General features: G+C 33.0%; 1 protein-coding gene and 1 non-coding gene across 12 annotated transcripts in view; both read right to left on the bottom strand.

The window, feature by feature from the left end:
* AKAP9 (A-kinase anchoring protein 9) overlaps positions 1-16,496 on the bottom strand; it is a 164,536-nt gene that overhangs the window by 53,214 nt on the left and 94,826 nt on the right. For 10 of the 11 annotated variants that reach the window (XM_012450841.3, XM_012450835.3, XM_012450840.3 and 7 more), the window contains 3 exons: positions 10,240-10,472; positions 1,592-1,754; positions 548-760 (listed from right to left, as the gene is read on the bottom strand). In XM_012450841.3, coding sequence (XP_012306264.2) covers positions 548-760; positions 1,592-1,754; positions 10,240-10,472 — 609 coding nt within the window. Of the gene's footprint in view, positions 1-547; positions 761-1,591; positions 1,755-4,800; positions 5,627-10,239; positions 10,473-16,496 lie in introns of those variants that run through there. The other variant, XM_064380393.1, reaches the window with a different exon arrangement.
* On the bottom strand, positions 2,792-2,853 carry LOC135276578 (U7 small nuclear RNA). Its single transcript, XR_010344138.1, has one exon. It is a non-coding gene; the product is annotated as a U7 small nuclear RNA (small nuclear RNA).

A 16,496-nucleotide genomic window follows, 5' to 3' on the forward strand; every position in this document is an offset into this window, starting at 1 on the left:
ATTACTTGATTTCTTATTTAATGAAAAATGAAAGGGTACTTATAAATTTAAGTGTTATTTGAACTCCTATTTAGATTAAACTAGATGTCAGCCTACCAGCCACTGACCTTTTTAAATCTATTCTGCTTGCAAGTCAAAAATCCCTTCCACCTGCTCATTACTAGTGCCAGATCAGTGCTTTTAGATATTTAATCCAAGTATACATTTTTGCTGCCTCTCTGCTATTAGAACTAAACCTTACACAAATTTTAAAATATCCTGCCTCATTATTTGCAGATTTCTCCTGAAGCAGAAGTTTGAGGATAAATGAAGAACTATCTTTTCCTGTTAACATCTGCCCAAGGGGAAAAAAAAACAACAACAACCTGATTCCACATGATTGGCTAATAGGACATTTATCTATAAAATAGATTTTCTTATAATTTTTCAAATCTCTAAATAAAATATATGAGTAATGGCACTGCAAGAGGAAAAAAAGCCACTGCAAACCTTTGAAGAATATAATAAAATCAGAGAAATGTTTTGTACAAATTCTGAAAATACATACGTTGTTCAACTGGGCCTGCCTCTGCTTTCATAGCTTCCTTTTGTCTGCACAGCAATTCTCTTTCTTCTTGGATCTGCTGTTGGTCTGCCTCCAATTCTTGCAATCTGTTACTTGCACACAACAACTCCTGCTCAAGACGATCTATTATATCGGATTTTTCCTGAATTTGCCTTTCAAAAAGAGTTTTTTCATCTGCGTAGCCATCAATGACACCTATAAAATAAAATTAACAAAGAATGGAACTATTACTCATTTCAAATTTAACCACTAGGTTTTAATACAAACAACAAATGGTGTACTGTTAGCAAAACTTTCCATCATTCCAACCTAATAAAAGTCTTGAATGAATTTGCTGCTCATTGCAGCAATGATTAACCTTTAATAGGGTATGGTCAATGCAGACATTTCTTTGTTTACCATTGTGCATAAACATGAAATTTTTCTGAATTTTCTTACATTTTGCTATACTAAAGTATCACATCATGTAGGTGTAACTCACTTTATTAAACATATATAAACAATAAGTTTCTGGAAAGCTGAATACAAATAAGATGCTTGTGAACTAAATCACACTTTGATAATTAGAAAGTTGGTATTTTTAGTAATTTTAGAAGGCCAACACCCATAACAACAGAGAAGAATAAAAAGAGCATAGGGCTTTAGAGGTTCAAAGCCTGGAATAACCATTTAATGGTAATGGTGCCCTTTAACAATTTAATAACATCTTTTAGCTTCAGTTTCCTCATCTTTAAATTACAAGGGTTGTCTAAAGATGGTGTGATTATGGTAGCAAGTCACCACCATCCTTTATGGTATTTTTTAAAATTTTAATATTTTCTGTAACTCTATAAATTCTTTTTATAATTAAAACTATATGTACATAGTTTTACAAATTGCTTGGAAAAACTTTGAAGATAAATCACAAGTACTTTTTAATGGTCACTTTAAGTTAGACTGATGGCTTCCAAACCTGGCTGTGTATCAAAATCTCTATTTTAAGACTGAAATTTCTCTACGCTTAGTTGTTGATGGCAAATTGCTCACCCTCAGCCTTACTGAGCTCCACAGCCAGCTGTTCTCTGGCCCTGGACTCCTCATGAAGGCGCTCTTCAAGTTCCTCTTGGCACTTAAGGGACTCTGTTGCTTCTTGTTTCTGTCTAAATGACTCACGCATCAATTCTGTCTGTGTAACTTTCGCATGTTCAAGCTAAATAAAGAGGGAAACAATACATAAAAGAAAATAAAGCATGTAAACACTAGTTTCATTCTCCATTAAAGCAGGAAAAAATGATTTTTAAATAAAGATATACTACTGAACTGTGGTAATTTAGATATTGCCAGTGCATGCTAAGATTAGCAGGTTGGATAAATTAGAGGAGACAAGTAAATCGGCTGTGCACAACTTTCCGTAAAGTGATGTATTCTAGCTTTATTAAACAACAGAATACAATTCTTTTGGATATAAACCACTTTAAATCAATGGATGTGTAGTTTATCATATGAAAGAAGAGATAAAGTTAATGAAGCATAGGAATTTATTGTATTTTTAAAAGAATTTTATGTAACTATATGGTCTATGATAAATTTTCTTTTACATTTAGTATTTATTGACTGTGACTCCTATAGTATTTGCTATATACTTTTGGGGACTAACAAAACATGATTAATACCATGGCATCAATTCACAAAATCATAGTGGCACAACAAAATGAAATACATTTAAAATCCATGTGCTTTAACTAAAAGCTTTATATTTCTGTCCATTTGTGAAACATCTAAGGATCCTATGAATATTCAGCCTATTTTCAAAACCTTAGAATACAGAGACATTAACCATAAACACAGCTTCCTTAAAATACTACCAAAGGCACATACTGACTACAATCTTTAATTTTTTAAGATGGCAGGAGGCTTAAGGCCAAAGCTCTCTTGATCACTGTTACTAAATGAGCTATGTGAAGTTGTAGAAAAGTACTGTCTCTGCCTTAGTGTTCTGAAGATCACTGATACTAAATGAGCTGTGTGAAATTGTAGAAAAGTACTGTTTCTGCCTTAGTGTTCTGAAGATCACTGTTACTAAATGAGCTGTGTGAAATTGTAGAAAAGTACTGTTTCTGCCTTAGTGTTCTGAGTTTTGACTACCACTATCTGCTTATCTGTTTTTACTGAAACAATTACATGGGAAAAAACTGAAGTCAAATGTTTCTAGTATTTAGTCCAAAAAAAAAAAATTTTTTTTTTGAGAGGGGCTTTCCGGCAAAACCAGGAAAGCCTGCTAGACAAATTCTAAAAGAGCTGTAACACTAGTTCAAAAATTTTAAAAAGAAACTACCACATATATTAATAACAGTCTCACAGTAAAGTCGTAAGAATTTGTAAATTTATATATAAAGTACTTTGTGCATTAAAAAGATATTATTACATTTTAAGCTTAAAATATGATCAAATGTAGTGGTTTCTAATTTATAGTTACATGTCTATAATATATTATAAAATCATGATAATATTAAAGAATATTTTTAAAGACTTCTGCTCTTCACATCTGAGTGGTATTCATCATAGTAAATGGATTTTAGAGTAAACTATAGCTTTCGATGGCCACTTTAAATCAATTTCCAAAATATCCAGTATGCAATTATTCTTGTTTTAATAGGATATTTTAAATATCACATATAACTTATTTGAAATTAATATGAATACACATATAAGACTCATAATAGAAAATTAATCATACATTTTAAATTATAAACTATTTCCTAAAATACTCATGATAATATGTTGTTACCTCAAAAGGAATAGTTTTACTTTTAACTGGCAAGTTTCTCCTTTAAATGTGGATAACTAATATGATTAATTTTTATTATAAATAAACATAACAATAAAGTATGAACTAATTTATACACAACTACTTCCTGAATTTAGTCACAACCCATATGTTAAAAACGTAACAACTGCTTTTACATACACATATGTCATTTTTTCCTGTTCATTATATAATGATTATCTAGTAAATACATCTGACTAAAAAGGATATACATTTTTTTTTCCTTTTTCAAATTTACTATAGAGATACAACAAAATAAATACTTGTTTTAGTAAGTAAATTAAGTCTTTGCTTCTATGTTCTACTTCTTGACAAGATTTAACCAGCCTTAAAATCCATTTAAATATTTATCATAAGACCACAGGAAAAAAACTTCAGTTTTACAAAACAAAAAAAGTGGAACAAATACAGTAAATCTAGCAAAAAAAAAAAAAATTCATTTATTATAGCAGATGAGATCCATACTTTACTCAGAGATAAGAGACACCCTTCAAATGTTCATCCAAATACTTAATATTTAAAGAATTTTCTTCCATTCAGTTAGAGTATGTTTATTCCTAATATCTACAAAAATATGAAGTATATAAAAATTTAATATTCAATATTTCTAAAGTATTTAAGAAAGTTATCATTACAGTAAAAGTTAATGTAAAGTATCAGTCAATATTCTGTCACTTTAATATAAAACTTGCAGAAGAGGTAACAAAACTATTCTGAAAACCATATGGCTTGTTAAATATTAGCTAGTACAGTACAAAACTCTGAGAGTCACAAAAAGTGTTGAATAACTTTTAATTATACTGAATAACTTGTAGTGAACCTCAAATACTAAATATTCAAGCCTGTTTATGCTAAATACTTATCCTTAACAATGTTTATAAAATATATTTCATATAAAAAGCAGAAAAGGATGTTGTTCCACAAGATTAGGAGGCATATTAAAAACAAAAAATAAGTTCTTTAGGTTGTTAAGAACATTAAAATTAGAACCCAAGCTTCCTTTTTTCCTTGTCTGGAACAGCCAATATATCATGATTATAAAGGTTTCGTAATTGCTCAATGACAATTCACTTAGCTGTTTTATAAGTATCACAATACCTAGTCTCTCAAATATAATAATCATTCCATTTTTATTCAGGATTGGCATCATAAACATACAAAAGCAAGAATCTTAAGCAAAAGCCGAATCTTTTTAAACAACCTGCCTGGCACTGGAGAAATGTAACATTATCTCATTCTGCTTTCTGTAATTAAAAATGTAGCCAAGTTGGAACTCAGACCAAATTTAGCCCTTAAATGCATCTAGGATGAATGAGCAGTAACATATCAACAACAAAACAAGGTTCTATCCCATTTAGCCTTAATATAGACATTTGAAATTTAATTTCTCATTATAGTGTTTAACTAAATGAATACTTTTTATACTTACTGAATAAGGAGGGGTAGGCAGTGAAATTTTAGAAATAAGCTTTAATATATGCCCATTTCTTTTATGAATAAAATGGAAAATAGAAGTATTAACAATTACTGAGTTATTTTCATCCAAATGTTCACATAGAGGAAAAGGATGTGGTAAAGGCACGCGAGATTCAACCTCATAAATGTCTTCATCTTGCTCTTCCAACCACGAGCCACTGAGTTTGACAGTTGCCAAATAGGTGCTGTAAGAATCCATCCCAGAAGATATAGCTGCCAAACTTCCTAATTTGCTTTATCAATTTTCTAATACATCAAAAAGTTCCTCTTATCAAGATCTACCATAGCAATATAAAAATTTATTAAGAAAACATATAAAATTAATTCATAATTCATACAACTGCACAATAAAAGGAGGGGAAAAGTAGAGGAAAAAAACCCTACAAATCTAAAAAAACTACGTCTCTATCAATCTTCATCCCACCTCAAAAAAACCTAAACAAAACCAAAAACAAAAAAACAACAAAAAGTAAAAATAAAAGCAAGCAAACAAAAACACCTTTTAAACTAGAATAACTAAGTCCTTGAAGAGAAGAATAAAAATATAAACATCTAATTAGATGAGCAACAAAACTGCTTTTAATATTAAAGATGTCTGTGGTAATAAGTAAGCCTTCAAAGCAGAACCTGGCAGGGAAGGTCAAGTTTGAGATCTCCATAGTAGCAGTCTTGAGAAATGCAGTTGCAACATTATTTCCCTTGCTCTTTCTGCTTCACTCTATTCAAAAGGAAAAGCTCTTCTGAACTGAGCTGTTCAAATAGCCTCTCACGCTGAGCCAAAGGATTCTAGTCAGTGTCCCCTGAGAAAAAGGTCAGAACAAAGGGTGTGGTTTAATGTCTTTACCTATAGGTACACTGACAGGTGGAATGTGAATTAATACACCCACAAAAAAAGCCTGCCTGACAGGATCCAAGTTCCACGTCGGGGCTTTGAAAAGGGCATTTAGACAAGTTTATAATGTTTTTAAGATAAGCTGGTGTTTTTCCATTCCATTAAAAAATTGTTTTAATTTAAAAATGTGAAATTAATTACGTTTGAGTCCACATTAGTAATAAGTTATTCAAGTATATCAAATAATCATAATTATTTCTGGAAAATTAAAACTTCCTTTTGTTATTTCCTTAGAAATACTACTCATCTTTCAAGAAGCCACTAAAACTAAATACAGACGTTTCAGTTTTAACCTATTTTCACATTGTTTATATAGAGTACATGTTAAAGAAAAAAATTCTTTTTAAAGCTACACCATATATAATAGTTGAAAATTATACCACTTAAGGTATCTTATCAACCCTGAATAAACTTTAAAAGCCCAAGTTATATATAACAGCCTTCTGGGTAGCTCCAGAAACTTGAGCAATAGTGAATAAATAAGTGACTCAAAATTTTAGAAGATAAACAACTTACTTTTTAATACATTTTCAATAATGAAAGTTGTTTTAAAGAAAGGAAAAAGCCCTCATTTTGGTGTTTTTCTATCCAGTAACTAAACATCCTAAACCCACAAAGCCTCTATTTAAATGGCAAAGCCCATGCTTAATATCAACACAAATCTATTCTATAGCTACTCACACTGTAAAGTTGTTTAAGTCAGTACTCAAACCGTTTCAGGGTAGGTAGGCTAATAATTAGGGCAGAGAAAATGACATTTTCTACAGAAAGCCAGCATCTACAGGGAGATGGCTTGTGGCTGTGGAGAGGTAGTTGCCTCCTACAAGTCTAGACTAGACAATAAAAATTTTTTGTTTATTAGAGTTTCTTATGCAACCCTCCAGTTAGTCTATGAAGGTGTCTTAACAAAACACGTTCACAGACTAACCGGAGGGTTGCATAAGAAACCCTAATAAACACCTATACAGGATAGAGGCCTAACCTTATCACTGCTGCAGCTAAATGTGACTTTAGTGGGGCTCTGGCAGACAGAAGTTGTCACTATCCCAGCTGCTCAGCCTTATGGACTGTGGGGACTCATGCTTAGCTTATCAAATACCTCTTAAAATACTCTTTCCCTGCTCCCTCTGCAAACTACAGTTTGTTTTGATAATCTTATAGCCAATTTCTCTTATTTGAAGCAAAACCAAAATCTGTAAGTAAGAAATAGCCCTTTATAAATAATAACATTTAGGTCAGGATAAAACTAACTACAAAGATAAGAGAGAAAAATTACTGAGAAAAATGGACTCAAAAAAGTAACAGATTAAGATGGTTCAGAAAGGGCAAACAGCCCTCATAACAGTATATTAACTGATGGAATAGTACATTAATTGATGTTCAGAAAGATGACCCTGAATTAAAGTAATTGAAATTACAGTCTATTATTTCACCTATTTTTGGAAGCATGTAAAACTTGCTTCCATCTATGTAAAACAAAATCCTGTAACTAAGTAGTTATATTAGGAACACAGGTCAAGGTAAGATGCTTACACAAAGAAAATAGGGTAAAATTAGGGCAAAAAAGACTTGAAAAGCAGTATTAAATAAAGATGATTCAGGATAGTGGCATACAGTCCTTGTAACAATAGTAATATTAACTGATGATATATTAATTGATGTTCAGAAAGGTGACTGAATTAGAATAATTCAAATTATATTCTATCCTGCTTCCCCCCTCTATTTTAGAAAGCATATAAAACTTCTTGCAATCAAAAATAGTTATAATAAAATGACTTAGAAGAACACACTTTTAATTACCCAGACTAGCTGATTATCCCCAGGTTTCAGAGAATCAAGATTTTAATATATATTTGAAGGCTATTAATTTGCAGCATAGAGTTGTTTCCTAAACAAAATAGCTTTACTTAAATCATATAATGTCAAGCCATTTAACCATTTTTCCTCATACGTATTTTCCTCAAACTGTAATACATTTCTGTTGCTCTCTTTTGGACTTTGATTTGTTTACCTATTGCTCTAAGTTATTTCACAGAGGGCCTACAACCTGCAAACATTACCCTGACACAGCCCAGACCAATGCTAAGCACACTGGGGACAATACCCGAAGGCAAAATGTTTCAGCATTTTGATTATAGGTTTGTTTCAAACACAACAATGACAAAACAAAATCTTAACTTATACTACTGTTTCATCCTCAGATTCCTTTTCTGAGAAAATATAGAAGCATGTAGCTTTGATGTTGTAATTCTTAAAAACAAGTATTAGGAAGCCCATATAAATTTCCTAAAGTGAAAATCATTCCATGGGAATAAATTACATATTCATTAATTTCTTCCAAGGCCTAGAGGAATCTCCTGGTAAATAACCTCCTATGGCTCTCAATAATACTTCTGGATTCTGGAAAACTTTAATTGCTGAAAAACTATTCCTAAAGAAGAGAATGGTTTCAATTTCTACCTGATTCAGGAATCTAGAATCTGTGAAACCATACTCTCAAAGATAAAATGTCTGCAGAACTACAGAGAGACTACTGAATAAGAACTGTGTTAGAGAGATTACCTCTCTAAGGGCCTTATGACAGTCTCCTAAGTATTTTTTTTTTCATGCTATCATGAAAGCTATCCCAACCAGTAGGAACCTAACAATAAAGTGAATATAAGCCTGATTGTATGGTAGCCTGTCCAAGCAAAAGAGAAGTAAAACCATTGTAATAAATGTATTATAATATAGACTGGGACATACCACTGGGCAAATTACCCCTCAAATCAAATACCTAAAGTAAGTAACCCCCATAATACATGTTATGAAATCAGCCAATCAGCCTATAAGGCAGATACCTGTCCAGTGCCCAACACTCAGAAATTTTGCTCAATGAATGACTCATCTTAAGCATCAAGTCCTATAGTAAACTTTACTTGGTCCCCACCATACCCCAACACATCAGATGCTTCTTTCTTCTCTGGTCTCAGAGTATCCTGTAAAAAGCTATTTTCCTGAATTTGTCCTTCACTGAAAACACAAAGATATTACAGCATGCATCCCAGCTGTTTTACACTTTGTTATAAGTGAAAAAATGTGAAGGTTAAAAGGAAGTATACTATTATAAAGTAGAACTGAATAATGACATGTTGAAGAGGAAAGTGAAATATAAGTTATTTCACAAAGATATTACACATTATTCTATGTCAATCTGACTGTTAAAAATAGTCATCAGGTTCAAAATAATTTTAGTTATCAATTAATGAGACTATTCTGAAGATGCCATACTACACTGGATTAACTAAACTGCTCATAATTTATAATAACATCAAATGGCTTTAAACATCTATCCATGGAAGATTAAAAACTGAACTGAAATTAGTTTAAAAGAAAGTTTTTAAAAACACTTATTCCCAATGCTGAAAAATATTATTCACTTAAGAAATACCTCATTTTTATAACTTTTTTAACCTGATTGCAACAACTAGTTCAACATTTTATATAAAAGATGTTAGTATAGTGCTTCAAAATTAAGCCAGAACAATGTGAACATTATACTAATAATCCACAGATTAGTGGTTCTCAAACTTTAGTGTGAATCAGAATCATGTAAAGGACTTGTTAAAAACACAGGTTGCTGGGTCCCCAGTTTCAGTAGGTCTGGGGTGGGGTCTAAGAATTTACATCTTGAAGATATCACCAGGTGATGTTGATATTGCTGGTTAGGGGTTGTACTTTGAGAAGTCTCTGCCATCAGTTACTACTCTATACAAAGCTTTTGTGATCTATTTAGTGATATTTCAATTATAATAATACAGTAGAAGCTAAATAACAGTGTGATTTTAGTATTTAACAAATTGGGAAAAATCTGGAAAATGCCATGGTCAGACTCCTCCTGTACTTCACTACCTGGTCACATTAGCAGACGGTTGCTATCGGCTGTGGTCTTGGCCTGGGGAACTGAATGTTTCAGGGGAAGCCCACACACTTGACTGCTGACAAATTTTGTACAAGTTTCTCTCCAGTAGCCTGTTAGGAACAAGTAGCCTATCGGAACCACTGACCACTTCTAATTTATTTAACATTTTTCATGGTGCTTATCAAAAGACAAATACTACACTGCATTAACTAAACTGCTCATAATTTACAATGGCATCAAGTAGTAGCAACAGTATTAACATTAGCCAAGAGTGAAGTCAAAAGTACTTAAAAGTGGTCAAGAAACAAAAAGTATTAACAGTTGTTTTCATATATGAAAGTACAAACCGCAGAAATTAAATACTAATAATACCTGAAATAAGCAACAAACAAAACAAAAGCAGGATCATGTAGGAATTCAGAATCATTTCGGCTATACAACTTCCATAGAACAAAAGGGATAATTAAGAAGCATATGCCTTCAAGCTTCGAAAGTGCCAAACAGCAACCAATGAAAATACCTAAATTAGCTCAGTCGAGAGAGTGGGATAGCATATTGTACTTCAAACTCAGTACATATCAGCAATATGAGAAGGTTACCTGACTACTAGTTTCACTTATGGCTTCTAGGAGTTTTTCAACTGCTGCTTGTAGTCGAGAGCTAATATTCAGCATAAGTTCTTCATTTTCAGGGTCTATTTCAGTTCCAGCAAAACCACTCCTTACGAGTCGTTGTGATAGCTCTGTTCCTTCTTCAGTTACTTTTGACCACATGCTAATGTCATTTCTTGGCATATCACTTCCAGAATAAGAGGGAATGGATTCATCTGTAACTAGATTAAGAGTATTTTAAAGACATAAATTAATTATAATAATTACAATTTTTTAAAGTTATAAAATAAAATCAAACTAAAACTTGAAATCATGGAAATTGTAAGGTCTTTTAAAACTGTTGCAACAAAACAAATACAAGATACAAATACAGAATATAATATTATTCAATAATCAAGCAAAAGAATGAGAAACGTTATGCTAATAGGAATTTCCAGAAATTGATATTTGGGTCACTCAGTATTTTTTTCCTTGATAAAAACTTCTAAGATACCTTTCAATATAAATTTACTACATGCTCACCATGTAGAGTTTGCTAAGTAATAGGAACATATAGGTGACAAGATCTGGTTCTAAACCTCAACCAATTTACAGTGTAATGAGGAAACACATAAACAATCACAAGAAAAGAAAAGCATTGTACAGTAGGACATTCCAGGTGTACAGAGGGATAGAGACACATGCTTGAATTTGTCTGGTGCAGGCTGACTTATGAGCCCACATTGGGCAATATCACCTGCTCTGGCTACACAGTAAAGCGGACGAAGATCATTTTGTTGCTTGCTACTTTTTTAAGAGAAATACTGGGATAAGATTAGACTGATGAGCAGTTCTAATTTAACTATGGACGTTGTTATCCACATTACCCACACTATTCTTATTTCTTATGTAAAAAAAAAATTGAGTTTGCATGGGCAGAAGATAAGCTTTCCAAGTATTTTCTCTAAGCTAAAATAAAAGCATAGGTTATTCACCACTGCTATGAAATAGTCGTCCATGACAGATGTTACAACTCAACAGTGAAATTTCCTGAAGAGGCATTACCTATTCCTTTGTTACATGTAGTACATATTTGTTATCAGTACTTATGCAAAATTAACAAATTAAAGCAGAAGAAATCGTAATGTACCAGGTGCTTGGAATAAGTGCTTGAATTTCAGTTTGACACATGCACTCAAAATAAGAGCTATTCATTAGAACTTGTCTTGCTAAAGTACCTGATGCCATATTGAGTTTTCTTAATCTGTGTAGTAATGACATCAGATACAGCTTCAGACACAAGATCTGAATTCAGCACAATTCAATATTCACTAAGCATGTCCTCTTTATAAGTTACTGGCTGAAGAGTCCAAAATAGCATTTTAGGGCATGATTTTAAATGTTTGCCATTATATATAGGTTTATCTAACTCTTTTTTTTTTAATTGCATTTTAGGTTTTGGGGTACATGTAAAGAACATGCAAGATTGTTGCATAGGAGCATATGTGGCAGTGTGATTTGCTGCCTTCCTCCCCTTTATCTAATTCTTAATGTAACAGCAAATACAACTTTCACTTTGTATTTTTATTTTCCAAAGTAAAAAACACATCAGCTACACTGGTACTTATTTATATTACTCCATGTGCTCAAAATTGAATACCTCGAAAATACTCAGAAGTGCAAGATAATCTTGGAATTTATAGCATCTTTAGGTGAGAAATTAAATGCATTCTAGTGACATTTTCTTTCTCATGGGTACAGAAATGTGAGGCAAAGGGAACAGTATGATATCATGGGAACTCTAGGCCTTTGGGGGCAAAGGGACATGGAGAAATAGTGGTGAGGTAGGTGAGAGAGCTAAAAGAAGGTAGCTGGAAAGTAAGCTGGATCCAAGGTGTAAATGGTCATAAATTTTATAGGAACCTTGGGGGTTTTGCTATGAACAAATGGAAAGAGTAAATCATATTTTGAATAGGGAGATAATATCAAATATATGAATCAGGAAGCAAATTGTAGCAATGCAGAGGTAAGTTAAAGATGGAAAAAAATTGGTTACATGTTATTTCAATTGTCCAGATGAGAAGTGATAAAGACATGAACTAAGATGGTGGGTGGTGGGGGTGGTGTCGAGAAAGAGCACAGGTTGGAGAAGAGAATGTAGAAGACAACAAGGAAAGAAGATACATAGAAGATGACTCTGGGCTTCCAGCTTAGATGATTCTTAGGTGACAGAGAAGTTATTAAGAAAAATACTAAAAAATCAGGAGAAAATATACATAGTAAGGATGAAAAATCAGTCTGAAATGTTAATGGGATTTGTGGAGATGAGCCAACTGTGGGAACTTTGAATCTGCAATGACTTAGGAGTTACTTGTAGAAAGGTGAGAGTTGAAACCTTGGAAATAGATATATTTGTCTTAAAAGTAATACTTAGTGAGAGAAGGAAGACAAGGTTGAAGCCTCTGTATATCATAATCTAATAAAAGAACCTGTGTTAAAAAATATGAGAGAGAGACAGGAGAGAGATGTTCTAGCAGGCAAAAAGAGACTGCTTCAAGACACTCTAGTAATGTTATTTGTCTAGAAAGACAAACAGAAAAGGACTGAGAAGATGCTGTGGGTCTGACAACTGGGAGGTCAGTGTTCTCCTCTGAGAAAGCAGCTTTGGTACTGCAGGAATAGAAATCAAAGCTGGTGAACACAGGAGTTAGTCTATTCTCTGATTAAGTTTGCTAAAGTTTACCTTGAGCAGGGAACAAAGGTGAGAAAATTCAACACTTCTTTTTAAAGACAGTATGAAGACAGTCTAATGTTTTGGGGTATAGAGAAAAAAATCAACATGAAGAAAAGATTGAAGATACTGTGTATTAGAGGGGAGCAAATCTCAAATACAAAACACAGAGGGTGTGTGAAAGTGACTTACAAAATGCCTCTGAATGTTAGTTTCTTGAAATGGCTAATTTTAAAAAATAGACATTAAAGTACCTAGAAAAGATGAAGATGTCAACTAGCTTAAGTTATTTTCTTAATAACATTTTGAAGATATAAACAATCTAAAATAATCTGAATATATTCCAAGAAAAAAAGAATTTAAAAAAATCCTATAAAATAGAAAATGAGAAAGACATCAAGCTTAAGCTTTATTTTTAATAACTAGTCTTGAAGGAAAAATTCATAGGATAACATAGATTAGCAGGGGAACTTCCGAGATACCAATAATAGAAAGTCTAGTTTGGTAAATAGAATCATTTCAAATTGGCAAACCTCTTGGATTTATGTCTTAAACATAGTAAATGATGGTTATTCAAGGCCTTTAGTTATTAACTTTATGGATTGTATCATGTTCATTCCCTGACAGATAACGATAAACTCCTCAGGTTAAAGCAGGCTGGGCAATGCGATAAAGCCTTCTCTGCCCCAAAGGCTCTCTGAATCTCTATGGCTTCAATGGAATCCACTAGGTTCCAGTCTGACCCTGGTATCTAACAGCTGAGAAAACTGTATGGAAGCCCTGGGAGACTTAAGAGGTTTGCCCAATATCACAGTGGGCTAGAAAAAAACCAAGGCCTTCTGATTAGTGCAGTGGCACCATCTTGGCTCACTGCAACCTTCACCTCCTGGGTTCAAGCATTCTCCTGCCTCAGTCTCACGAGTAGCTGGGACTACAGGTGTGCACCACCACACCTGGCTAATTTTCATATTTTTAGTAGAGATGGGGTTTCACCATGTTAGCCACTCCTGACCTCAGGTAATCCACCTGCCTCAGCCTCACAAAGTGTTGGGATTACAGGTGTGAGCCATCGAGCTTGGCCCCTAGCATTCTTTCTATAAGACAGCATTTTTCCAAAAGGAGGCTGCAGCAGACAAGATTGCATCCTGGCCTCCTATGGGAGAGGTGAGCATAAAACCACTGAATCATCACAGTGCAGACCTAAAGGAAATTTTTTTTCAACACAACCTGGGGAATTCGTTTTTATGAACTGATCTAACATTCATTCGGGTTTAAGTGATTTTATGTTAGCTCAAAATTTCCCTTTAATTTCTTAAACTAGGTTACTCTTATGAGGAAGCAAATATTAGCAAATCTATTATTTATTTTTTTGAGTGTTAACAAGTCCATACATGTTTAAAATCTAAACAGTTCAGACTTTGAAGGCTGAAAATACATCACAAGTGTTACCACAAAAAGTCATTTATGAAAACTGAAAAGCAAAAGTTCCTTCGCAATTAATTTTTTTATTATACTAAAAAACATAAATCTTTCAAAAGTATATTTCGTTTTAAAAAATAATGCTTCCATTATAAATATGAAGAAATGTCAGAAAAAATTCTTACATATGGAGCACAGTGTTAATATTTCAAAGCCAGTATTTTCTTTAAAGTTTATGTAAAAATTAAAAGTTTTAAATTATAAATTCTATTAATTCAATATATCCTTAAAGCTGCAGATGGATCCATTAAGTGTCCCCAGCGATATCAGTGGCTACTCTAATTTTATTAGTAAAACTATCACATCACTGCTAAACATAAAAAGAGTAAGATACAGTTAATTAAATGGAAAGTACATGTAACCAATGATACTAATCCTAGCAAAATTATCTCTGCTACAATATTCTATACACTATATTTCTTAACTGTGGATTTAGTTTTTCCTCTTATCTTAATATTATTCTTTCAGAATCAATCAACAGCTAAATAATTAAAATTTTAAAGGGTTTAGTTGATTCAAATATATGTAGTGGTTTTAGGCAAAATATTAAGTATTATGACTTTATTTTGCTTTGAATCAGAATAGCAATAACTCCTTCACTAGACTGAATTGCTATAAAGCTGAGAGCATAAAGTGCTCAGTAAATGTCTGTAGAATTAAACTCATAAAATTGTTTATAATTGGAAACTATGGCCAGTCTGTGGCTCATGCCTGTAATCCTAACACTTTAGAAGGCCAAGGCGGGTGGATTACTTGAGGTCAGGAGTTCGAAACCAGCCTGGCCAACATGGTGAAACCCTGTCTCTACCAACAATACAAAAGTATTAGCTGGGCATGGTGGCAGGCACCTGTAATCCCAGCTACTTGGGAGGCTGAGGCAGGAGAATCGCTTGAACCTGAGAGGTGGATGTTGCAGTGAGCCAAGATTGTGCCATTGCACTCCAGCTTGGGCGACAGAGTGAGATTCAAAAAAAGAAAAAAAAAAGAAAACTATTACTGAATATCTTAAAATAGGATATACATATTTCATCTATGTTGGAAGATTAAGATACACTTATGCAAGAAAATAGGCTAGTGGATCAGAAGTCCTTTTAGGTCTGCTTTCTCATGGAAAATTAACATAAATATCATCCTCTGTGCTTGAGTTAAATTACCAATTTATTCCTTTTTACAGAGACAGTGCTCTGGAAGTAAGTTCACTGTCTTTTAAGGTCGTTGTCTGCTGAATACTTTGGCAGCCATGTTGAGAAGCATCTAAGAGAACTGCTAACAACAATAAAAAGCACGAAATACATCTGCAATGCACAGAACACTCTCAGAGTGTCTTTTGAATATGGCAGTCAACCTGGTCTAGGTCTTACCAGTAAAACAGCAAAATCTCTCCCTAGATGGTTAAGTGAAACAAGCCTGTGAAAGAAATGTTTTTTAAAAAGCATAATTTGATAAACACTTTTACCAGACCAAGAAAATGTTATCTAATTCCTCTCTATAGATAACAATCCATATGCAAAAATAAAATAGCCGTGATTGAGAGCTTAATCAAGAGTGAAATTAATTTGAAGAAAGAATGAATTTGAAAGCAAGGTTCAAAATTCAGTATTTCAGCTCTTAATTTACTAAAAGCAATTTTTTTCATAAGTAATGAGACACTGAACTAAAAGCAATTTTTAAAACTATCTTTGAACTTAACTGAGGTGTTTTAAAATCAGTTTTATTTGCATTTCCAAATCACGCTTTTCTCTGTGCTTAGAAACACACTGCTGGCCAACTTATAATTAGGCAAACTTTCCTTAAACGGGATAATTCCTTCTCATTTTTCCATATGAAATTTAACAGACAGAATGCTCTCAAAAATTACAAAAACTGGCATCTTAGGTCTGCCTCTAACTGGGAAGAAGTGCTTGAGTATGGAATGATAGTGAACTGCGGGCTTGATCTTCTGAGCCAGGAGTCCAGATTCTATGTTTCTCCATCTCACAAAACTTTTCTCCCCTTTTGATTTCCTCATTTCCCTCTCCTGCAAGGAACAAGAAATTGAAAAAAACAAGAGACAATG

Source organism: Aotus nancymaae, unplaced genomic scaffold (genome assembly GCF_030222135.1).
Source record: "Aotus nancymaae isolate 86718 unplaced genomic scaffold, 86718_ANA_hifiasm-v0.15.2.pri h1tg000025l, whole genome shotgun sequence".
Taxonomy (NCBI): Eukaryota; Metazoa; Chordata; class Mammalia; order Primates; family Aotidae; genus Aotus; species Aotus nancymaae.